At 43.5% G+C, this 25,998-nt stretch overlaps 2 protein-coding genes across 7 annotated transcripts in view; one reads left to right on the forward strand and one right to left on the reverse strand.

Annotated features, from left to right (window-relative positions):
• Positions 1–20,278, reverse strand: part of Fkbp14 (FKBP prolyl isomerase 14) — a 32,150-nt gene extending 11,872 nt beyond the window's left edge. The window contains exons 1-4 of one of the 5 annotated variants that reach the window (XM_075955763.1): positions 10,899–11,109; positions 9,309–9,377; positions 3,688–3,780; positions 738–1,206 (exon numbers count right to left, since the gene is read on the reverse strand). In XM_075955763.1, the coding sequence (XP_075811878.1) occupies positions 738–934 (197 nt within the window). In that variant the 5' untranslated portion in view covers positions 935–1,206; positions 3,688–3,780; positions 9,309–9,377; positions 10,899–11,109. Of the gene's footprint in view, positions 1–737; positions 3,781–9,308; positions 9,378–10,898; positions 11,110–20,228 lie in introns of those variants that run through there. The other 4 variants (XM_075955762.1, XM_075955761.1, XM_075955759.1 and 1 more) reach the window with 4 other exon arrangements.
• Positions 3,298–25,998, forward strand: part of Plekha8 (pleckstrin homology domain containing A8) — a 66,026-nt gene continuing 43,325 nt past the window's right edge. For both annotated transcript variants that reach the window (XM_075955757.1, XM_075955758.1), the window contains exon 1: positions 3,298–3,429. In XM_075955757.1, coding sequence (XP_075811872.1) covers positions 3,390–3,429 — 40 coding nt within the window. In that variant the 5' untranslated portion in view covers positions 3,298–3,389. The remainder of the gene's footprint in view (positions 3,430–25,998) is intronic.

The following is a 25,998-nucleotide window of genomic DNA, read 5'->3' on the forward strand; positions in this document are numbered from 1 at the left end:
AGAGGACCAGAACTTATTTTTAGTAAACGCTGCATCTCCAGGACCTGAAATGCCCCCTTTCAATGAGCGGTTCACAGGCTGGATGAATGAATGGATGAAGGGGGTGAGAAGGTGAAATTCCAGAGTGTCCCTGAGGAAGTGCTCACTAAACACTTACACTACGACTTCTAAAACCACACCTACTCCATCGAGGAAGCCTGGCTTTTGAAAAGAAAGGAACAACTCCTGAAATCACCAGCCTGTGCTTTGACCAAAATGCCACCCGCCAGACAGTTAGACAGGTTGATGAAAGAGCATTTGTGCATCTTTCAGAAGGCGGCCAATAAACGATTGCGCATTTTGCTCTTGAAGCAAAGCGACACGTTTTAATATCTCTTATGACCAATTAAAAGTGGAATCAGATAATTTACCTAGAGAATGGAGTGGTAGGTAGACGATTCTATTAAGCCTTTTCGACTTACTGTGGTTCTGTAAAACTTCAAATATTCTAGATCTAATTTTATAAAGAATAAAACTGTAAGGAATTTAACTTATCAAAACAAGTTTCCAGAAAGTCCTTTCAAGGCCTTGTTCTCTAAAACTGGCTTTTGACAATTTTCTTTCCCCATAGGTAAGGCAGATGTTTCAGCGTTTTGTTTCTGTTTTTAGAGGTAAAGGAACTGTTAATTTTACAGTAGGAGGGCTGGGGTGCCTGGGTGGGTCCGTCATCGTTCTGCCTGCGAGGCATAATTACTTACGTGGAGTGAAATAGGGAGCCGTCCTTTTCTAAATAGCCCTCGTAATGGACCAACATCAGGTCTCCTCCCTTGGTCTTGCGATGGCAGATGAAGGGCTTCTGGAGAACTTCGATTTTCACCTCTGGCTCAGGGATCAAAGCTCCACTCACAGCCGTGACCCACAGTGTCAAGATCGCGTTCCACAAGAAAAAACTCATGTTACCAAAGCAGAGAAAGGGCCCCCGACTTCATAGAGTTAAAAAAGGTGCCGAAAGCGGCAACAGCCTCGGGTAAGTTTAGGACTCCCCCCCTCAACCTCCCAGGAAGACGTGGCACTTTTACTACCAACTTTCCCACACACTGTGAACTCACCTTTAAAGAGTTAAGCTCCATCACAACATGATTGGCTCTGGTCTGGAGGCTGCTGGGGAAAGACTGCCTTCTACTGGCTGGCGATGCTGTCACTCAGGCTCCTCTTCAGCCAATGGCACTGCAACAGTGTAGTGTTTCGGTGTGGTGTTGGGTCAGAAGGCCCTCTCCGAGTAGTCCTAGAGCCGGCAGATTAGGAGATTCTCCCACCTTGGGAGGGCAGCTGGGTGCTGAGCTAACACTTAACACCTTGCGGGAGGGCTTTGCCTCTGTGAAGAACTCCAACTGAGCCACTGAAGAGCCCCGGGCCAGGTGACACTTGGGCTTTTGCAAAGACCGGATACTAGAGAGGACCCCAGCACCACGTACACACACTCCAGGATACCATAAACGATGGCTCAGAATTAGAAGAATGCTTTAAGGTTCCCAAAGCACATTCTGGGGCAAGATTCTCACTAACTTAACGTGGTTACTTTTCCCATTTAGACAGTGTCTTAGTTCCTGGATTAAAACATCATGACCAGTAGCAATTTGGGGAGGAAAGAATTTTTATCGATTACACTTTATATCACAGTCCATCATCATTCAGTCAAGTCAGGGCAGGAACTCAAAACAGGAGTCTGGAAGCAGGAACTGGAAGCAGCCCATGGAGGAATGCTGCTTACTGGCTTGCTCAGCCTTCTTTCTTTCTCTTTCTTTCTTTCTTCCTTCCTTCCTTCCTTCCTTCCTTCCTTCCTTCCTTTCTTTGCTTCTCTTTTCTTTTTTCTTTTCCTATTGTTGTTTGTTTGTTTTCCGAGATAGGGTTTCTCTGTGAAACTCTCCTGGCTGTCCTGGAACTCACTCTGTAGATCAAGCTGGCCTCAAACTCACAGAGATCTGCCCATCAGCCTGCTTTCTTATGGCACCCAGGACCACCAGCCCAGAGATGTCACCACAGGCCATGGGCTGGATCCTCTATCAGTAATTAAGAAAATACACTACAGACTTGCCTACAGACAAATCCTCTGACGGTTCAGAGATCATCTTTTCAAATTACTCGTGTCTGTGTCAAGCTGACATTCAACTAGCCAGGACAGAGGATAGACAAATTGAAGCTAGAAGTTAGTGTCCTGTTTAAGGTCACTTGACCATGAAGAATTTGCACTCTGCCTTCAGGCTAGACCTGATTCATTCTACAAACATCACTGTTAATGACTGTTAGCGATTCATCACTTGAGTGGCCTTAGGATAGAGTAAATATAGCTAAGGACGTCTCTCTTTAAAGAAGAAATGGCATTAGTGTTTAAGAATTATACAGCTTAAAGTTCCTAGTTCTACACGGTTGCCCTGATTTCAGACGTAGCCCATTGTAGAGGACTGAGAAGAAACTGGGAATCTCCAAAGGAAGATCTCTAGATTAAACCAAAAGTAAACAGGGCATTAAGTAAGGTGTGCAGTTCAGGTAAATAACCAATTAAGTTATCTATTATTTACTGAGCCTGTCAACCTTACATTAAAGGAAAAGAAAATGCCCAAACTTTAGCACTTCAGAGCACGTTTCTGTGACATTTGGGTTGTATCTTTGTCAACATTTTCTTTTCACTTAACAGGTGATTAACACTTTTCTTGGCTAAAAATCCTGACAACAGTGCAATTTCCACACTTTCTTGTGCATAGGCATTCCCCTTAGGGAGCTTGTAAAAATGCAGATTTTTTTTTGATCCAAAAGTCTGGAACCCGGGCGAGATTGAATTTTTAAGAGAACCCTAGATGAAGTCAATGCCAGCGGACCAAAGAGGCCCTGCGCTTTGAATAGCATCTCACACTGGAGTGCATCCGGAAACGCACTACAGACTCGCCTCATCCGGGTCTCAGTCCGAATCATTCTACACTGATCATCTTGATATTAAAAGCTGGATCCCTGAAGACTAGAGCCCAGGAATGAACCGCTACTACCCACCCACGTCCGCAACCGCGCCTCGCCCTCCCGAGAGCCCCACGGCGCCGCGGCCAAAACCCCGGCGTGGAATTGGGAGCGTGCGCCCGGCGCAGTGAGCATGCGCGAGCGCGTCGGGGCGGGCGCTGTGGGCTCGGTGGCCGCGGTAAGGCGCCCGCGACCGTCGCTCCAGGGGCCGCGCCTCCCTCGCCTCGCTCCGCCGGCCGCTCCGCCTAGTCCACGCCGATCGCGCCTGGCGCAGGCGCAGACCCCCGACCCGAAGCGGGTGCTCCTCGGCTGTCGCGGTGACCCCGCCCCCGGGCCCGGGATGTGAGGCCGGTCCGGTGTCCCCCGCGGCGGGCCGGGGCGGCGAGGGGCCGGCGGGCGCCATGGAGGGCGTGCTGTACAAGTGGACCAACTACCTGAGCGGTGAGTGCCGGCCTCCTTGTGCGCGCTGCGCCAGGCGGCGCCCTCCGCCGGCTCGCGGCTGGGACCGGGATTGGGGTGCCACCGGCAACCCGGGCCCGCGGCGGGGACACCCCAATCTCGCAAATGGGGCGGGGGGCGGCTTCGCCTGGGCCCTAGGCCAGTTGCAGGGTGCCGAGCGAGTGCCAGCAGCCGCCGGTATTCTAGAGTCTCCACGCAGACACTCTCCCTATGCACCTTCAGGGTCATCCCCCTGCTTACCGAGGTAGCGGAACTCCAGCTCCGCAGTCCGAAACCACGAAGTGTGAGCTGGCGTTCGGCTTTTCTCTCCGAGTATTTCTTTTGTTTCAGACTCTGTCATAAAATGAATGCAGATATTAGCAACCGTGTCCTTGCCTTGCCCAGCACTATGGCTTAAAATAGCACCCTGCCCCCTTCTAGCTGTTGGAAGCACTTTCCTCAACTATCTAGAAGTTAGAACTGTTCCTCAGCCGTGAAGATGGTTCTCAGGAAGCATTGTTTTCATCCGAGCAGGCACTATTTAATAAATTGTTTGCTCTATGAACTGTACTGGGTGCGTTTTTAAAGTTAAACTTTTTATTATGGAAAAATGGGTAACATTGAACGTGTCAGTGAGAATGCAGAAACCAGAAATCTGCCCAGCTAGAGTTGGAATTTCCCCACGCTTTGATGGGACAGTTCTGTTGTAAGGACGGACGTGGCTGCGAGGAGTTGGCCCAGTACCTTTGAGGAGGTCACAGCACTGCACGGGCGGAAGTACACCTGTTGGCGTGTAGAAATCTCTCTCTCTCTCTCTCTCTCTCTCTCTCTCTCTCTCTCTCTCTCTCTCTCTCTCTCTCTCGCTAGTGCAGTAATTAGCACTGGGTTATTTGTTTGCCCTTTAATAATCACTGTCGGAGGGAGTGATGGGAGGTGTTGCCCTTAAAAAGACCTGGCTTTTACTTCACAGATCTTCGGAGCCCTCTGCAGAGAGATTAGGTTAGGTGTGGATTACTCAAAGCTGAGCTTCAGTTTGTTGAATTCTGAGAGCCTATTAGCGTGCTGTTTATCTGCAGAGAGGAGGCCAGGCCATTCATTCACCTTTTGAGGTTGTCCTAAACTCTGAGAGGTAGGTATGCATTTTAATCGTCAATCCTTGAGTCAACTACACCCCCAACCAACAAACTCACACCTCACTTTCTTCTCCAGCCCCAACTTAATCCTCTTCTTCCTTTCCCTCCCCTTTCAGCGTGGGAAGTTTTGATAGTAACTCTTCCCTCTTCTGTATCCTTCTTTGTGCCAACATTTTTCTAGAAGAGACTTTGGGAATCTTGGTTCTGGGCTGCCCATGTCATCCATTTTGATGTTGAGTCTACTCTTTTCTTCCCTGAGTAAGAGCTCTTAGAACTGTTGAGTGGTTCCTGGATGAAGCCTGAGGATGGGCACCGGAGTCATTGCTACTTGTTCTTTTGGCTTGCGAGCCCCTTGCCCTTCGTTAAAGGTCCTCACTCCACTGGCTTCTCTTCTGGATATGCTGAGAACTGTGGCTCAGCACACTGTCTTCCATTAGAGGATGAACTTACTTTGGAAGTGAATGGCACTGGCTTAGGAAGGTCCTAAGGGTCCCTGTTTCCTCTGGTCTCCTTTGCTGTTGGTCTCCCACAGTTGCCAGAGTGTGTGTGTGCATGACGAGCTTTGGTGGAGGCATTACTACCTTCTTTCTTCTGAAGCTTTTGTTTTTAAAATATTTTAGTAGTTCTTTGAAAATGTCACACAATTTATTTTGTTGATGTTCACCCTGCTTCCCCTTCTCTAATTCCTGCCATATCCTCCCTTTCTACCCTCACTCCGCACACAAAGCGAGGTTCTCCTCTCCCTTCTCCTCCAGCTAGTGTTGTCCAAATACTCTCCAGAGGGGGCCTGCCAGGGACCATACCGTTAAGGAAAGCTGACTCTCCCTCTCCTAGTGTCTATGAAATGCCACTAGTTCCTCAGTTGTTGCTGGGATTTTGTCTAGCTTGAGCTTGCGCAAGTCTTGTGGGTGTTGTCACAATCACTGAGTGCTTATGAGCAACTGTCATGTTGTGCCCGGAAAACATTTGTTTCCTTGTTGTTATCTACATCCTTGGATTTTATAATCTTCTCACCTACTCTTCCACTAAGTTCCCTGAGCCTTAGGAGTAGGGTGTGATATGTTTTGTGCCGTTTAGGATTGAGCACTCCAGGCTCTTAATTCTCTATCCATTGACCATTTGAGGGTCTCTGTGTTAATTGCTGTCCACAATGATGAGAAACTTCTCTGGTTAGTATTAAGCAATGTACTGATCTATGGATGCAGAAATAAGCCATTAAAAGTTGGTTTAATGCTGTGTCCATTTATCAGAATAATAATACTAGATTGTCCTCTTGGGCCTGTCACCTATCCAACCACAAATGAGTTCCATTTCACACAGCAGGCTTTAGACTCAATCAGAAGACATTTAGTTATGTCCCTAATGTTCATGCCACTGTTGCACGTGGGCTTATCTTGTCCTTGTCAAGCCCATCACTACTGTAGATCCAAGAGATCACAGCTGAGTGAGAATGAAGATTGCATTTTTCCCCTACTAGAGTGCACAGCACCTTCCAGCACTAGGAAAGCTAGCCAGTAGGTTGAGGACCAGTTTGATCACTGTGTTCTGTGACTCAATTATGTGGTGTATAAAGCTTATTTTAAAAACTTTTTTGCTTATAGTTTACATATAGTTATTTAAAAATATATAACCTGAGGTTTCTTGTGACATTTTCTCCAAGACAAGCTCATAACTTATCCATTTTATGTAGCTTGGGTATTTCTGCTTGTGAAAAGATTAAGAGATACTAGGTGTCTGGCGCAGGGTGTGGCAATGCACACCTTTAATTCCAGCACCCACGAGGCAGACAGCTGAATCTTTGTGAATTCCAAGGCCAGCCTGGTCTACATAGTGTGTTCCAAGACAGCCAGAGCTACATAGTGAAACCCTGTCTTAAACAAACAAACAAAAAGGAGGTGTCAAATTTGAGTGGAGAAACTTTAGAATATCCATTCACCCATTGAATGAATGTATTAATTTCTCTTTTGTGATACCAGGGATCAACCCAGGTCTCATGTTGCTGGGTACATGTTCTTACCCTCTGCGACCCCCTGATGATGACTTCATTTGCCAACTGCTTGTTCATAGGCGCTATGCTAGAACAGGGGAAGTAATGTTCAACAAGCAGACTGCTGTGCCTGTGGTCTGGCCAGTAAGAAAGACTGGGTTAGTTAGAAGCAGGCTCCAAATGTGTGTGGTGGGCTTGGGACATCTAGGAAGTGGTCTGGTGGTTGGGGAAAACTGCTTTAGTAAGTTGAGCCAGAAGGTAAGTCAACCTAACTAGGCACGTGGGCCAAGACAGCTGTGCGTGGAAGACAGCATGGAAGAATTTGTGACACAGGAGATGCGTGGGGGCTTCAGACAAGATAGGGACCGGGAGTCTTGGAGAGAAGAGAATCTATCTGACTGGGACAACAGATGTGCTAGGGTATTGGGAAGCATTACCATGGCCCATGCAAGCCGCGTGGTCTGGTGTGGTGTGGTGTGAGTGTTTATGTGCACGCACAAGTGTGCATGTATGTGAAATTTAAATGAGTTGCTCTACTTGCATCATACTATGTTTTCCAGCTACAAGTCTGGGGTCACAGCTCACTGGAAAAGCTTGCCTACCATGCATAAAAGAGCCAAGTATTTTGTTTTTGCCAGGTAGACTAGTGACACATGCCTGTAATCCTAGCACTCAGGATCCTGAGACGTGGTACCAGCCTAGGCTGCATAGTAAGACCTTCTCTTTCTACTGTATCTACTGCACTTACTGTGTTTTGACAAGCAGTGAGGAGTTTTTTGGTTTTTTTTTTCTTTTTTTCTTTTTTCTTTTTGGTTTTGGTTTTTTGAGACAGGATTTCTCTGTAGCTTTAGAGCCTGTCCTGGAACTAGCTCTTGTAGACCAGGCTGGTCTCGAACTCACAGAGATCCATCTGCCTCTGCCTCCCAAGTGCTGAGATTAAAGGCATGCGCCTCCACTGTCCAGCACAGTGAGGTTATTTTATAGGCATCTTTTACTGAAAGTTAGAAGCATCAGATCCTGAGAAAAACATTTAAATTTCTAGCATGAATCTGACTCAAGGAGGCAGGAACAGAAGAGAAGGCCTCTTTCACTCAGTGACGAGTCTTACTTAGTCATTGCTCTTTAAAGTACAGAATATTAGATGCTAAGGGACTTGTTTAAATTTATTTTCAGATCTCAGAAAATTAAATTTGGGAGATTGATTGATTGATTGATTTCTTTTCAAACAGGGTTTTTCTATATAGCCCTGGCTGTCCTGGAACTTACTCTGTAGGCCAAGTTGGCCTCGAACTCATCAGAGATCCTCCTGCCTCTACCTTTTGAGTGCTGGAATTAAAAGCGCGTTCCACCACTGCCCAGCTAATTTGGAATATTTTAAATGAATCAATAATATGTGTTGTGATATGCGTGGTATGTGACTGCTAGGCACTGTTTTCTCACGATTCATATCTTTTAAAACCTAAAATGTAGTCAGTGTCTTCCGTGCAGGGCTATTGGCTAGGGTCAATGAGAGCTGGACTTGGACAGCATCTCCATCACTGCCAGTGCCAGTCACTTGGCCCATTTTGAACTTTAATCTCTTCCTCCCTCATAAAAAGAGTGTGATTTACTAGTTAAATTGTAAGACTGTATAAAAACACGTCACTTACAATGTGTTACCTGCTGTTCTGAACAGTTTGCGTTTGAACCTAACACTAACTTTGAGAAGCCTTTATCATTTCCACTTTTGAGATGAAGGCATTGAATCACAGCAATAGATTGGGCTTAAGGTCACGCAGTTAATAAATGGCTCCAGAGTCATCGCTCTATTACATAACACTGTCAAAGGTCCCTCCTGCTTGATCATTATATAATGCTAGCTGATTCATAATGTACCTATATTTGAAGCATGTTTGACCTAGAATGCAGGACGATGGAGGGGAGGAGCTGGGGAGGAGTCGAGGAGTGAGGGAAGGTTTGAGTATGGATACTTGGAATCCTCGGAGTTTGTTGAATCACAGAAAGGTTGAAGCTCTGCTTTCTGCTTTGCCGATTCTCCTGCCCACTTAGCAGACAGGAGGGCTGTCACCTCAAGCTATAACCAGCTGCAAGCAGGTTAGGCACAAACATTGTGGCACTGCTCTCCAGAAATAACAAAAGCTTGCATTATGCTGCCAGGTGGCTGCCAGTGAGGAGACACTGTGATGCTTCCCGCAGGTGGTAGAAGTGACTCTTGCCCTGTACCTTTATGTTGTACAATTGCCAGGAGGACATCTAGAACATGGTGACCCAGAGTAGGAGTTATGGTCTCATACCTACTTTTTCACGTTCTCTGTTGTTGTAATTGTAACGTTCTTATTGAAATAATAATTCAGATACAATAAAATCCACCCTTTTGCAGCATAAAAGTCAGCAGCTTGTGTGTACACACATACGGTGCAGCCATTACTACCCTCAGTTTTAAAGCATTTCACGGCCCTACCTCCTCCTGCCTTAGCAACCCCCATTGCATTTGTATAGGCTTGCCTAGTCTAGCTATTTTCTGTGTCATTTACTTTCCTTATTGTTGACAGAATACCTAACAGAAACTACTTAAAGAAAGAAGGACTTATTCTGGCTAACAGCTTAAGGAACACAGTCCACCATGCATGGAAAAGCATGGCAGTGTGAGCTTGCCCTGGCTGTGGCATCAAGAGCATGTGGCAGCTGGTCACGTTGCTAGGCAGTCTGGAAACAGAAGCTTGGATCAAAAGTGGAGCTGGCCCATAATCCTCAAATCTCACCTCTGCCAGCTGGGTCTCATCCAGAAGGTTCCACAATTTCCCAGAACAGTTTGAACAGCTGGATTCTCACTGTTTAAACAAATCACATGATTTTAGCTTTTTTTGTTTATCCATGTCATGGCATATTTTAATTAATTTCTTACCACTGAACAATACTTCACTGTGTTTTGCATATCTGTTCTTCAATAGGTAGACAGTGGAATTTCTAGATATAGGGGCTATTATGAATAATATAATGAATACTTGTGTGCCAGTTTTTTTTGCATACATATCTCTAGAAGTAGATTTGTTATTTTGTACAATAATTCTTTTTAACAATTTTGAAAGTACCTGATTGTTTTCCAGTCTCCACACCACATTACATTCTCACTAGCAATCAAGGTTCAGTTTCTTTACATCCTAGCTGATACTTGTTACTTGATTTCATGTTATAGCTAACCCTACTGACACAAATGGATTTATGCTTCCCTAACTATAGCTCTTGAGCATCTTTTTAGTTGCTTATAAGCCATTTAGAAATGTCCGTTTACATTTTGCTCACTTGCTAATTGGGTTTCTTTCTCCTTATGGAGTTGTAATAGTTCTTTAGAGTGGATGTCAAATTCTTTTTATTTTTTAAATAAAAGATTTACTTAATTATGTATACAGTGTTCTTCATGCATGTATCCCTGCAGGTCAGAAGAGGTCACCAGATCTTATTACAGATGGTTGTGAGCCACCATGTGGTTGCTGAGAATTGAACTCAGGGAAGAATAGCCAGTGCTCTTAACCTCTAAGCCATCTCTCCAGCCTGGATGTCAATTTCTTATCAGATATATGGATTTAAATATTTATTCTGTGGATTGGCTTTTTCATTTTCTCAAGGGTGTCATTGATAGCACAAAAGTTTTAAATTTTCATATAGTCTAATTTATCAGGTATTTTCATTTATACTTCTAATAGCATAACCATTGACACCAAACTGTTGCCTAACTCCAGACCATGAAGATAAAAGTATTTTTTTTGATAGTTTTTGTTCTTCATTTAGATCTCTGGTTTATTTTGAATTCACTTTCATATCTGATGTGAGGTGCAGTGCAACTTCATTCTTTCACACATAGATACCTAATGATTAACGTTTACACAAAATTTTAGATTCAGTGTCTGAGTATGTTGTTCGATTCTTGCTACAGTGGTGAAATCCATGTGGTCATTAACTCCATAAAGAGAATGACTTGTAATGTTGGAGGTTCTGGCCTGTGATCTATTGGGCCTGTGGTGAGGTGGCGGAAGAGCAGACCACTTACTTCACGGCCAGAAAACAGAGCAAGGAAGTTACTAAGGTTCTGATTCCCTAAAGAACATTCCTGTGTCCTAGAGATGTCTACTAGACCAGACCTCTGTAGTCCGGCTCTTCCCTCCAGACAACAAAACAAGCATAGCGGGATAGCTGGTGGCTTATGGTGGTGACCACCCAGTCAGAAGTGCCACACTCTTGTTTGCTGTGTCCTGTGGTTGGGTATATTAGGAGTGATCTAGAGTCTTAGGTCTGTGAACTGAAGAAGAGTGGGGATTGTTTTTCAGATAGTATTCTTGGTGTTTAATCCTTACCATTTCCTGTTACCATCACTTTGGTTTTGCTTAGATTGAGCAAAAGTCAGCCAAGTCCCATTAAAACCAGATTTAAGACAGATGACAAACCAGCTGTGGTGTTACATCATGCACAAGACAGATGTATCAGATAAGTCAGGTGCATCTAAATACCGCAATGCTGGGATGTTTTCTGGATCCTGTGTCAGGCTTGTGGAGTGTGTGGCAGCACCTGATAAGATCAAGAAATGCAAATATAGAGAGAATACTGCTTCAGAGAGCTAACTGTTCTCAGTGTTCTAACAGGAAACTGGGTATTTGCTTGAAATACACTCCATTTCCTTCAGCTAGAAATGTTCTAAGACAAGAAGCTGTCCTTATTTTTAAAAATCAGAGAAATGATTTCGCAAATTTTCTTTCAACACCAGTACCTGCTTTTTATTTATTCATCTGAGAAACCCTTATTGAGCTAGAGTTTCTCATCCATCAGACCCTTTGAGTGCTAGGACCCGTGTCTGGAGCAGGACGGAGTCTTTGTTCTTAAGAAAGTATAGTCTGATGGGGGACCTTCTCAGTCATGGAGATTCACTTCCACTTCAGTGTGGGTTTGGACATACAAGTTTTTATGTGGCTGTCCCAGGGCTGTGACTTCATGAGTCTTGGAGGACCACACTGTATATAGCTGTCTCTAGAGGAGGAACACACTGTACATGGCTGTCTCTAGGGGAGGATCACACTGTACATGGCTGTCTCTAGAGGAGGATCACACTGTACATGGCTGTCTCTAGAGGAGGATCACACTGTACATGGCTGTCTCTAGAGGAGGAACACACTGTACATGGCTGTCTCTAGAGGAGGATCACACTGTACATGGCTGTCTCTAGAGGAGGAACACACTGTACATGGCTGTCTCTAGAGGAAGATCACACTGTACATGGCTGTCTCTAGCGGAAGATCACACTGTACATAGCTGTCTCTAGCGGAAGATCACACTGTACATAGCTGTCTCTAGAGGAAGATCACACTGTACATGGCTGTCTCTAGAGGAGGAACACACTGTACATGCTGTCTCTAGTGGAGGATCACATGTACATGGCTGTCTCTAGAGGAGGAACACACTGTACATGGCTGTCTCTAGAGGAGGAACACACTGTACATGGCTGTCTCTAGTGGAGGATCACATGTACATGGCTGTCTCTAGAGGAGGAACACACTGTACATGGCTGTCTCTAGCGGAGGATCACACTGTACATGGCTGTCTCTAGCGGAGGAACACACTGTACATGGCTGTCTCTAGAGGAGGAACACACTGTACATGGCTGTCTCTAGAGGAGGAACACACTGTACATGGCTGTCTCTAGCGGAGGATCACACTGTACATGGCTGTCTCTAGCGGAGGAACACACTGTACATGGCTGTCTCTAGAGGAGGAACACACTGTACATGGCTGTCTCTAGAGGAGGAACACACTGTACATGGCTGTCTCTAGCGGAGGATCACACTGTACATGGCTGTCTCTAGCGGAGGAACACACTGTACATGGCTGTCTCTAGCGGAGGAACACACTGTACATGGCTGTCTCTAGAGGAGGAACACACTGTACATGGCTGTCTCTAGAGGAGGAACACACTGTACATGGCTGTCTCTAGCGGAGGATCACACTGTACATGCTGTCTCTAGCGGAGGATCACACTGTACATGGCTGTCTCTAGAGGAGGATCACACTGTACATGGCTGTCTCTAGTGGTGGATCACATGTACATGGCTGTCTCTAGAGGAGTTTAGGTGTCACCTTTCACTCTAGTGTCTTTACTGAGATTTTGACAGCAATGTTGGATTACCTCTAACCTGCTGAACTGTTAGCGTTTTGGGCCATCTGGCTTGGCATTGCAGGCCAGAAAATAGGAAGAAAAAAAAAAACAAAGAGGAAAGTATAAAATTAGCTAAAAGAAAGGCATATTTTTGTCAAAGAAATGTTAAGAACCCCCTTTTAGCAGTGATGAAGGAAAAACTTCTTGTAAGAGGTAAGATGGAAGGGGGTAGTAGAATTGGTGTGGATACAGGGAAAGGGAAGGAGCAAAATTTGCTTACCAAGGACAAAGCAAGACCAAGAATACGTTCTTTTCAGAAGAGGAAATGACGGAGTAGTGTGAGGAGAGAATTAGATCATTAGACCAAGCTGGGAAGTGTGGAGTTTGTATGGTAGACATCGCTTAGGACCTCAGAGCAGGAAGAAAGAGTGGGTAAAAACAGTCTTCAAGGAAGACTGACCTGGCTGGGCATGACAGGAAAGAGTGGAGTGGAGGTGGGGAGAAGGGCAATGTTCCCGTGTCACTGATGAGTAAACCAAGGCTCACACGATAAATAACTTAGAGACAGTGAGCCCGTCCTGCATTACCATCCTGTCTGTGACCTCACACTCTGTGTCCCAGTGTGGCACAGTGGGATGCTGAAAACACATGTAGAAATATCAGGAGTGGAGGAGCTCAGTGACTGGCCTGGAGGATGAGGCAGAATTGGCTTTCTGGCTTCCAGCTTGGATGGTGATGTCAGATCTGTTCAGAAAGACACCCAGTAAGAGGGAAGATGATGTGCTCAACTTGGAAGGAAACTTCAAAGCCATTTAGTGCGCCGCAGTTAATTACAAAGAAGGCTCAGACCAACTGAGTGGCATGCAGCTCTGACTCTGCTGTATATCAGGAGTCTTGACTTGCACCAGAATGTCTGGTTAGCATGCAGAAATCATGTACTACATGATAAATATTGGTGCCGTCTGTTTGCCTAGTGTGCACAAAAGAGGTAACAGAGCAGACCATACAGGAGGGTCCAAAGAGTTTTGAATAGTGGTGATTGTACTCAGCCCCTCACCGCCCGCATCCCCACTCTCTACAAGCCTGTCACTTGTTGAGGTCTGGGATCTTTTCTGTAGACTCTAAGCTTGACAGTTTTAACTGCTAAAAACATGGTCTGAGCATTAATTAGTATTAGCTAAGGAGCCTGTAATTTGACTAATCACAGCTTCCCTGTTATGATAAGGGGTGTTTCTTCCTTCTCTTCCTCCTCCTCAGTTACTGACTGGCCTGGCACAGGAGCCCAAGGCTTTGCTAGCCACCTTCTGTGTGGGGCCCTGCTAGAGATGTGAAGGTAAAGGTGGGCTCTGAGGAGCTCTGGCGTGAGTGCCAGGCTAGATGTCACAGCCAATCAGAATGGTTGTGGAGGTCGGGGACACCTGAGGTCAGTGCATGCTTTACTTCCATTTAAAATGATTCATTCTTAATGCATTTATATAACATAAACAATATATGCTTGTCTTACCCACTGTTCTATTGCTGTGAAGAGACATTATGACCAAGGAAAGTCTTAGGAAACAAAGCATTTTATTGGGGGCTGCTTACAGTTTCAGAGGATTGGTCTATTATCATCATGGTAGGAGCATGGTGGCATGCATGACCTTAGAGCAGTAGCTGAGAGCTACATTCTAATCGGTAGGCGGCAGACAGAGAGAAACACTGGACTTGGTGTGAGCTTTTTAAAACCTCTGATCCCACCCCTCCAACACACTGCCTCTAACAAGGCCACACCTCTTAATCCTTCTCAAATAGTTCCACTCACCCATAGCTAAGCATTCAAATATATCAGTCTGTAGGGGCCATTCGTATTCAGATCATTCTAACACTGTATTATATATAACATGGGTTAAAAACATAAAAATTATAGTTTTATGATAAAAGTTAAATTTTGGCTTACTACAGAAAATTTGTCAATTCTTTAAAAATTTTAATTTCAATTTCTTTTCTTAACATTAGTCATTTAGCCTTACATGATCTGGGGGAAAGTTAAATTTTCTGTTGCACTCTATGAGGGTGAGATTTACATATTTTAAAACTTGCAGCAAAGCTGGGAGGTGGTGGCACATGCCTTTAATCCTAGCACTCAGGAGGCAGAGACAAGCGGATCTCTGTGAGTTCGAGGCCAGCCTGGTCTAGAAGAGCTAGTTCCAGGACAGGCTCCAAACCTACAGAGAAACCCTGTCTTGAAAAACAAAACAAAACCAAACAAAAAACCTTGCAGCAACTTAGGGAACATTCAGACTTCACAGAAGTTTTATGGGAAAAGCTAAAGCTGCAGTTAGTAAAGGGCTCAGGAGGTTAGTAAAATGGCTAAGGAGGTTAGTAAAAGGGCTTAGGAGGTTAGTTAAGGGGCTCAGGAGGTTAGTAAAAGGGCTTAGGAGGTTAGTTAAGGGACTCAGGTTAGTTAAAGGGCTCAGGAGATTAGTTAAGAGGCTCAGGATGTTAGTTCAGAAGTTCAGGAGGTTAGTTAAGGGGCTCAGGAGATTAGTTAAAGAGTTCAGGAGGTTAGTTAAGGGGCTCAGGAGATTGGCTCAGGGGTTCCGAAGGTTAGTTCAGGCACTCAGGAGATTGGCTCAGGGGTTCAGGCGGTTAGTTCAGGCACTCAGGAGATTGGCTCAGGGGTTCAGGAGGTTAGTTCAGGGACTCAGGAGGTTTACTCAGGAGCTCGGGAGGTGAATTAAGGGGCTTTGCTGCCTTTCACTACAGCAATCTGGCCCATTTATTGAAGTCACTGAATTTTCCTTTTATTGATCAAGAAGTGCATTTTTTTCTACTTTTAATTTTATTTTCAGTAAAGGATTTAAGTAATGCTCTTCTCTTTTCCCCCCTGAATTTCTATACAGCAATATTTCTTGTGAATTTAAAAACTCAATAAATCCAATGGTTTTTTTTTTTTTACAGTTCTTCCTGCTTAATGATGAGATTGTAAATGCTTGGTGCCCATTAATACCTTAATTAACATCTTTAAGGCACTCTGGTGAGTTGATGGGCAGAATGATGTGTTCAAACACCCAGATTCTAAAACTGTGGGTCCCAACTTTGTAGAGAGTCATATAATTGAATTTGAGGGAGTTGCACCAAAGTTAAAGGATTTTTTACCCACAGTTCAAGAATCAGTTCAGGATCAAATGAGCTCACCTGTGCTCCATGGCAGACCTTCATTCCGTCTTTGGTCTGAACATGCATGGTGTGCAGTTTCACTGTCCCTATTTTCATGGCACACACTGTCTACAAATGCTGCCTGGAACATCTCAGCCTAGATTTAAAACCAGTGTGTGCCGGGAACTGGGTGTTTTTATCTGGGCATATCAAGCTTTCTGCTTTTGAAGACTATAGTGGATGGCTGCTGAGGGATGGAAAAATCACACTCATTTGGGGACATGGCCTCAGTGCATGGCCCACACCCATACACCTGTGGGAAGCACTGTTTGAACTCTGAGCTTATCAATAACAACAAAATATGGGGGACAGGACTTTAAGAGAGAAATGTGGGACTAAGGGAACTTGGAGGGAGAAGATGGTGGATATGAGCAAAACACTGTATACATTTATGAGACTTTGAAAGAACAAATAAAAATATTAAAAATATATAGTGGCTTGCTTCTGTTCCTACTGCCATTTCTCAGCCTGTACATATTAAATTAGTATTATCTTTGGATTGGATTGTATCCGAATATATTTTATTTTATTGTATTGTGTGGGTATAGTTGTTTGTTTGCATATATGTCTGTACACCTCATAAGTGTCTGGTGCCTGGGAAGGTCAGAAGAGGGTGTTGGGTCCCCTTGAACTGGAGTTACAGATGGTTGTAAGCCTCCATGTGGGTGCTGAGAATTGAAACCAACTCCTTTGGAAGAGCAGTCAGTGCCGAGCCATCTCTCTAGCCCCAGATTTTCAGAATTCCTATTTGAGAGTGTTTAAGGGTTTTTTTTTTTTCTTGGCCCAATAATGATTCTCTTAAACAAGTAAACAGGCTCCCCCCAGGTGAAATGGCTGCCTTATGCTGCAGCAAGGCTGCTTCTGCTGCTGCTGCTTCTTCCTCTCCTCCTCCTCCTCTTCCTCCTCCTCCTCTTCCTCTTCCTCTTCCTCTTCTTCCTCCTCCTCCTTCTCCTCTTCCTCCTCCTCCTTCTCCTCCTTCTGTGGTGCATGCCTTTTTTTTTAAATTGTTTTAATTGAGCTATATATTTTTCTCTGCTCCTCTCCCTTCCTCTGCCCTCCCCTTCTGCCCTGTCCCAGGGTCCCCATGCTCCCAATTTACTCAGGAGATCTTATCTTTTTCTACTTCTCATGTAGATTAGATTCATGTGTGTCTCTCTTAGGGCCCTCATTGTTGTCTGGGTTCTCTGGGATTGTGAATTGTAGGCTGGTTTCTTTTGCTTTATGTCTAAAAGCTGCTTATGAGTTAGTAGATATGATAATTGTCTTTCTGGGTCTGGGTTACCCCACTCAATATAATGTTTTCTACATACATCCATTTTCCTGCAAATTTCAAGATGTCATTTTTTTTTCTGTGTAATACTCCATTGTGTAAATGTACCACATATTCCTTATCCATTCTTCAGTCGAGAGGCATTTAAGTTGTTTTCAGGTTCTGGCTGTAACAATCAATACTGCTTTAAACATAGTTAAGCACATGTCCTTGTGGTACAGTTGAGCATCCTTTGGATATATACCCAAAAGTGGTATTGCTGAGTCTTGAGGAAGGTTGTTTCCTAATTTTTTGAGAAATCGCCACACTAATATCTAAAAGGACTGTACCAGTTTGCAATCCGAACAACAATGCAGGAGAGTTCCCTTTGCCCCACATCCTCTCCAGCATAAGCTATCATCAGTGTTTCTGATCTTGACCATTCTTACAGGTGTAAGATGGAATCTCAGAGTTGTTTTAATTTGCATTTCTCTGATGACTAAGGATGTTGAACATTTCCTTAAGTGTCTTTTGGCCATTTTAGATTCCTCTGTTGAGAGTTCTCTGTTTAGGTCTGTACTCCATTTTTTAAATTAGATTATTTGTTCTTTTGATGACCAATTTCTTGAGTTCTTTGTATATTTTGGAGATCAGAACTCTGTCGGACGTGGGGTTGGTGAAGATCTTTTCCCATTCTGTAGGCTTCTGTTTTGTCTTATTGACCGTGTCCTTTGTTTTACAGAAGCTTTTCAGTTTCAGGAGGTCCCATTTATTAATTGTTTCTCTCAGTGTCTGTGCTATGGGGTTATATTTAGGAAGTGGTCTCCTGTGCCAATGCGTTCAGGTGTACTTCCCACTTTCACTTCTATGAGGTTCAGTGTGGTTGGCTTTATGTTGAGGTCTTTGATTTATTTGGACTTTAGTTTTGTGCATGGTGATAGATATGGATCGGTTTTCATTTTTCTACATGTTGATATCCAGTTATTCCAGCACCATTTGTTGAATATGCTTTCTTTTTTTAATTTGATTTTTTTTTTGCTTTTTTTTCTTAAAAATCAGGTGTTTGTAGATATGTGGATTGATATCTGGGTCTTCTATTCAGTTCCATTGGTCCTCCTGTTTGTTTTTATGCCAATACCAGGCTGTTTTCAGTACTGTAGCTCTGTAGTAGAGTTTGAAGTCAGGGATTGTGATGCCTCCAGAAGTTCCTTTATTGTACAGGATTGCTTTGGCTATCCTGAGTTTTTTGCTTTTCCATGTGAAGTTGAGTATTGTTCTTTGGTAGTCTGTGAAGAATTTTGCAGCAAGGCTTCTTACACTTCCATCTATAATCTCGTTTTATGTGTGACTTTAGCATTTAGTGATAATAAATCATTAAGAAGTTTATTATAAAACAAATCTTTTGGTATATATATATATATATATATATATATATATATATAATTCTAGCATTAAAGGTGAGAAGTAACTTTGCACATTAATAAGAGATATATGCTGGCTTATTTTTATATAAATGAAATCTTGGCTGAATATATGATATTTCAGGACAGAGCATCTTCAGTGTTTGAGATAGAGTCTTACCTGGGCTAAAGCTAGCTATGTAGATTTGAACAGCCTAAAATTCACAGAGACCCCCCCACACACACACCTCTGCCTTTTGAGTACTGGGGTTAAAGGCATACCCCACTAGACTCAACTCATTTGGATTGTATAATGGTCAATGCAGAGAATGCCACTTTGTCTAAACACATAGCACAAAATGGCAGAAGTGTTTCAAGGCCATTTTAGACACTGCTGAAAAGTCTGTTCTTCTACCAAGTCAAAATTCATTGACTGGATCTCTCTCTCATTATACTGCCGTTCACAGTCTTAACATTATCAAAAAAATGCTGATAAGCTATATTAATCTAACTCTGGCAGAGTACTACCACTACCACTACTGCAAGATCAAGATTTTGAATTCTCTTTGGTCATTTTCTAAAGATACTTTTCATTGTACAAAATCATCTGTCACAGTCATTATGGCATAAATATGCTGCTCTTTATACAATGTATGTTTCTAAAATTTATGTTTTCACAAACTCAAAGAATTCTTGTGAGTTCCAGGGAGCCAAATTGAAGGATTCATCTCAAACATGTCAGATACTCTCAATTCCCTGGTCCTGACACCCTCCTCCTCAATTACCAGAACTTAAGGAAATTTTTTTTCTTTCTAAACTTAACCTTGTCCTCTACTCTGCCAACATTTTGCCTGGTCCAAGAGACACCAGACAGTTCTACACCACAAATCCTGTACAGGAGTGAAGCAACCAGCTACCCCATGGCCAGGTCCAAGAGACACCAGACAATTCCACACCACAAATCCTGTACAGGAGTGAAGCAACCAGCTACCCCATGGCCAGGTCCAAGAGACACCAGACAATTCCACACCACAAATCCTGTACAGGAGTGAAGCAACCAGCTACCCCATGACCAGGTCCAAGAGATACCAAACAGTTCCACACCACAAATCCTGTACAGGAGTGAAGCAACCAGCTACCCCATGACCAGGTCCAAGAGACACCAAACAGTTCCACACCACAAATCCTGTACAGGAGTGAAGCAACCAGCTACCCCATGGCCAGGTCCAAGAGACACCAGACAATTCCACACCACAAATCCTGTACAGGAGTGAAGCAACCAGCTACCCCATGGCCAGGTCCAAGAGACACCAGACAATTCCACACCACAAATCCTGTACAGGAGTGAAGCAACCAGCTACCCCATGACCAGCACCCGGCTTTCTCAGACCCCCCAAGACCCTGATGTCCACAAATCAGCAGGAAGAAGTCTTGAGAACTTGATGCCCTCATCCCCTTAACCTGCCATGCCTAACTCCTTGCGTTTTTATTATAAGAAAGATAGGACTGTTAGAATTCTGATGGCCTGCCCTGTCACCTGAGGACCCTGTACCTTTAAGAGACAAGCTCTGCCCACTCCCAGTCTCCCCCTTACCAATGAGGCAAACTTGAAGACGTAAGTCATAAACAATGCCACACCAGTTTGGAATTATGATTAATAGGGTGGTATTTATTTAAAGGGGAAAAAACTTACAGATCACTGTCAGCCCTCTGCGTAACCAGGAAGGAAGTCAAGTCACCGGCGGAGCAGGAAGTGAAGAGAGAGAGGAGAGGGAAGTGGCCGCTTTTTTAAAGGGAGAGAGACCACGCCCCAAGGGGCTGGTATCTCAGCAGCGATAGGCTGGAGGAGTGGGAGGACCTCCCGTAACACAAACTGATCTCCAGCATGCCTGTGTTCTCTCCTCCTCTTTCTCTCTCTGTCTTTTTCTTCTGAAGAGGCAGCCTCTGCCTCCCTCCCTCCCCGTTTCCTCTCTCTTTCTGTTTACAGTCTGCTGTCCCTTCACACAGCAGATGCTTTCGACACTTAATCTCTGACAACCATTTGCTGTGTTGGTCCAGCCTCAAAATCCCAAGCTCAAAGGATCCCTCTACCTTGCCTTCCAGAGTAGCTGGTACTACCATGCCACCAAACCTGCTAAAGTTTTAAAACGCAATTAACATTGAAATTCACACCTGCAGACTGTAGTTTGGGAGTGGTGATGTTTAGGACTTAAACACTTTGTTGTTTAGAGTTTTGTTTTGTCTTTGAGATAGGGTCTTATCTATGTGGCCTTAGCTGTCCTAGAACTCACCACAGAAACCAGGATGGCCTTGAACTTGATGACTGCCCCCTCTGGTAATAACAGAGGGTGTGAGCTAAAACTCTAGTTTCTTGGCTCACGTGTGTAGTTTGGAAACATGTTCCTTCTCAATAGAAAATAGCAAAAAGGGGTTTGGGTTAGACAGGAAGATGAGTCAGTTGACAGGATAAGGAGAATGGTACAGACCTGTAGTTTCCACCATTCTTCTGATAACTTGAGTCTTTCATCGTCTCCCATTCCCAGCTATCTGCAGAAGATCTTGAAATGTGAAGTAGATCAATAGCCACCTCACCATTCATGCATCTTTTCTTGTTCAGTTCGCCTTTGCTGGGCTGTAGCCCAGGTTGTCAGCATTGGGCATTAAAAAGAACAGCGTGTCCAGCACTAATGGGACTTTCCATCCCAGCATTTCATCTCGTCTAACAGGAATGGGGTTTCTTAACGTATCTTTTGAGACTTCAGGAACCTTGAGCTTCTAAAAAAGCTCCTTTTGTCAGTTTCTATAGTTCCAAAATAAGAATAAAGTGGTGCCATATTGAATTCCCCGGAATAATTATATTCCCCCGGGTAAAAACACCTTACAGTAGTGAAGGAGTTGCCTCAGTCATTAGTGAGTGAGGGGTCTCTGCAGGTGTCATTCAGGGAAGAGAACCACTCAAAGTGATAAGAATAAAAACCCAACCACACAAAGACCCAACCAAGAAAGAGAATTACAGGCCTATCTCGTTCATGAATATCGATGCAAAAATTTTCAATAAAATACTGGCAAACCGAATCCAAGAACACATTAGAAAAATTATCCATTATGATCAAGTAGGCTTCATCCCAGAGATGCAGGGCTGGTTCAACATACACAAATCTATCAATGTAATCCACCATATAAATAAACTGAAAGAAAAAAACCATATGATCATTTCATTAGATGCTGAAAAAGCATTCGACAAAATTCAAGACCTTTATGATAAAGGTCTTGGAGAGATTAGGGATACAAGGGTCATACCTAAATATAATAAAAGCTATTTACAGCAAGCCTACAGCTAGCATTAAATTAAATGGAGAAAAACTTAAAGCCATCCCACTAAAATCAGGAACAAGACAAGGATGTCCACTCTCTCCATACCTCTTCAATATAGTGCTTGAAGTTCTAGCAATAGCAATAAGACAACATAAGGGTATCAAGGGGATTCGTATTGGAAAGGAAGAACTTAAGCTTTCATTATTTGCAGATGATATGATAGTATACATAAGCGACCCCAAAAACTCTACCAAAGAACTCCTACAGCTGATAAACACCTTTAGTAATGTGGCAGGATACAAGATCAACTCCAAAAAATCAGTTGCCTTCCTATACACCAAGGATAAGGAAACAGAGAGGGAAATCAGAGAAGCATCACCTTTCACGATAGCCACAAATAGCATAAGATATCTTGGGGTAACTCTGACCAAGGAAGTGAAAGATCTATTTGACAAGAATTTTAAGCCTTTGAAGAAAGAAATTGAAGAGGACACCAGAAAATGGAAGGATCTCCCTTGCTCTTGGATTGGGAGGATCAACATAGTAAAAATGGCAATTCTACCAAAAGCAATCTATAGATTCAATGCAATCCCCATCAAAATCCCATCACATGCACAAAACTCAAGTCCAAATGGATTAAAGACCTCAATATCAGTCCGAACACACTGAACCTGATAGAGAAAGTGGGAAGTACTCTGCAACACATGTTTTGCTTCAGTTCAAATGGTCCAATTCCAGGTGTACAGTGAAGCTTAAGGTGTGACCAATTAAAGACTCTTTACAAAGTACACATGACTATGAGGATGGGTTCTCCAGCTAAAAAGGCCTAAATCTAGGGATAAAGTACTTGTGACATCTCCCCTAAGGATGGGAATGGACTAGGGAAAGAGAGTCTGGGATGATCATTCTGGAGAACCAGGGTGACACTATTCTTTCAGATAGCCAGGTTGTTAATAGCCTACATTTCCAGCTTCCTCGATGGAATGTAGATATTTAATTTGTATCTCCTCCACTGAGGAGACACCCTGTGTGATTAACACTCCTGGTTCTTTCAGTGCTTCTCAGTGAGTACTAGGACCTCTGTGCCTCCCACAGTTCAGATCCCCAGCCACTCTCAAAACTCACTGCAGCTGGGCTGTGCAGAGAGGGGAGGACTTTCAGCATTTTAGGAGCCCTGTAAGATAAAGCTAGCTTAGTATGTTCTTTTTTAATTTCAAGTTTATCATTATTACAGAATCTAGAATCACATTGTGATTAGTGTTTTGTCTTTGTTTAATTAGCATTAATTAAAATTCTTTGCTACATTAAAAATGGTCTTGAAATTGATGTGATTTATTTAATGTCAGTTTGGGCCACAGGAGGCTGATGTAGTTTGGATATGGAATGCTCCTCAAAGGCCCACGAGTTAAGTCTTGGTCCTCAGCTTCATGCTGTTGTCGGGTGGCAGAAACTTTCTGAGGAGCCTAGAAAAATGAAGGATGTGGGGTTACTGAGGACATGCTCCGGAAAAGTTGGATGCTGTCCCTCTCCTGCTTCCTAGCTACTGTGAGGCAAGCATCTTGTATCACCAAGCTCTTGACCACTACCATCTTGTACCACTTTACCATTGTCCAAAGGCGGTGGAGTCCCTAAAGCATCTGGTAAAATACTAAGCCAAGATCTTTCCTCCTTGCAAGTTCATTTATCTTAGGATGTTTGTCATAGTGATGGAAAGTCAACGGGCTTGAATCCTCAAACTTTTGCGGAAACACTCTCAATGAGTCTAGGAGTTTTTAGGTAAGATTAGCCCTTGAATTGATAGATCAAGTAAATAGAATGTTCCTCCAATCATGTTTATAGGGCCTAATCTAGCTACTTAAAGACCAGATTAAAACAAAAAGGTTGAGTAAGAAGGCGCCACCTGCCCAGCTATAATGAACAGGGTGGGGCATTGACCTTCATTGAAACCTACTCCATGCCCCCCATTGCTGACTGCAGATCTTAGGATGAGCTGATTCTTTATAGTAATTTATATTGTATGTCAATATGTGATCCTGTTGCTTCTTTTTCTTGGAGACTGCTAAAGCAAATAAACCCTAAACTTGTTGAAATAGTTATCATGTATGTTTTAAGTGCTTCCTATGCAAGAATTGTGGTATATATTGGGGGCAGGGAGTGTCCACACAAGTCAAAGTGGCAGGAGTTGAGCTCTAAGTGAAAACACTATTATGTATTGAGATGGCTTTCTGCCAGCAGGGAGCCAAGGCTTAGGAGTTTGTGTGCTCACAAGGGAAATGTAGGAAGGCATGATTTTTCTCTTTAGTTCTCTTGTATACAGGACATACCTTGGGATAGGTTTATTTATCTATAAATTGAACAAATTGACTTAGGTGATTTCAAAGACTTCTTTGGTTTTCAGTGAGGGGGAAGTGGCCTAAATAGTGGCGTAAACAATCAGATTCTTTTGCAGAGGTGTAATGCTTCAGTGATGTCTGATGCCAGGAGAGTAGCGGTGTACTCAGATGAGCGATGGGTGTACTTGGTTGTGCCGATGGTGACCATCAAGTTTGTGTTTCAGTAAAACTTAAAGTTGAGATTACAAAGTATCGTCTTCCAACATATATTTATGAATTCATCTCAACAAGTTTGCTAGGACTGTGGGCTGTGGCCATGATAAGACCATGAGGCTCCATACAATCAACAAAGGATCTTCATCTTTAGGCAGACGCTTTCAATACAGAAAGTGTGACAGGAGGAATAGCTGCAATTTTGAAAAAAAAAATTTATCTTTGGTCAGAAAAACATTATATGGCAAGGTAATTGAGTTCAGGGATTGTTGAAGAGTAAATGTTGAGATTTAATGTTCATCTAGTTTTATTTAAGGAAGCAAGAGACATGTTTCCTGGCAGGCTTGTGTCTTGCAGTTCCTAGAAAAACAGGCCCTGGTGAGTAGGAAGGACATCTCAGCAGTCCTCCCGACTCCTTCCCTTAGATTTAGTGCAGACCATTTAGCCTGGGGGAGTGAAGTGTGGAGTGAGTGGCTCCAGAAAGTACAGCATTCTCCCCAAAACATCAAAATAAGTCACTGTCATTTGGACATCAGTTGGTGTTGTACCCATATTTTTTAAAAAATGTTTTCTTATGCATGTGAACGTTTAGCCTGCATTTGTATGTTCCTATGCCTTGCTTGGTGCTCATGGAGACCAGAGAGGGCATTAGATTTTTCTGGAACAGTTATTAGCCACCATGTGAGTGTTGGAAACCAAACCATGGTTCTCTGCAAGAACAGCAAGTGTTCCTTATTCTCTAGCCCCTACTGATATGGTTATGCCATCCCCAAGGACCCATTGGATAGATATTTATGTCTGCTCTGTCCTTGGAGCTCTGCTCCAAGTCCCCACAACCCTCTCTCTGGATGCCTCAGCCACAGTAGAGTCACATGAGAGAAAGATAATGTGGTACCTCAAAGAGGAAAACCTAACTGAAGATGCCTGTTGGTGTGTGTGTGTCTGGAGGGGAATAACTAGCCCAATAGGCGTGGTTTTTTTCTGGATATGTTACTGGATAAAATGGAGGAGATGGATTGCATGCTTGCGCTCTCTCTCCCCCCCCCCCACCTCTCTCTCAGGTGATCAGAGTAGTAGCAAGTCTTTCTGTTAGTCCTCATTGCCCTTGGGCAGAATGGCAGGACAGCCGCAACTGATCAGCAGCGGTGTCTACCTTGTTCTGTATTTGTGGGTCTGTTTTTCCATTGCACCCCTTTATAAATTATTGACCAGATTTTGTGGGTTCTCGCTTCATTTAAATCTTGAGGGTTTAAAGATTGCTGTGCTTTGGTTGATTGATACTAAATGGTCAGAGAAATCTGTCCTTAGAGCCCAGGGCTTCTAGGCAGGCTCATTAGTCTGGACAGTGCATAACCTTTGCTTAGATGACACCGTAATCTTTGTCGCACAGTTTTTAAGGTCCTGATATTTCTTAGACAAGGGGAATGGATGTGTGATGACAATGATGTTTATGACAGTAATTATTTATCTTTAGGAAAATTAAGAAATATAGATTATTAGAACTGTTGGGGGATGAAAATAAAAATTAAAAATCTGTGTAAGCCCTATCACCATCACTTTTTTTTTTTGAGACAGGGTTTCTCTGTGTAACAATCCTGGCTG

This window comes from Microtus pennsylvanicus, chromosome 21 (genome assembly GCF_037038515.1).
Source record: "Microtus pennsylvanicus isolate mMicPen1 chromosome 21, mMicPen1.hap1, whole genome shotgun sequence".
Lineage (NCBI taxonomy): Eukaryota > Metazoa > Chordata > Mammalia > Rodentia > Cricetidae > Microtus > Microtus pennsylvanicus.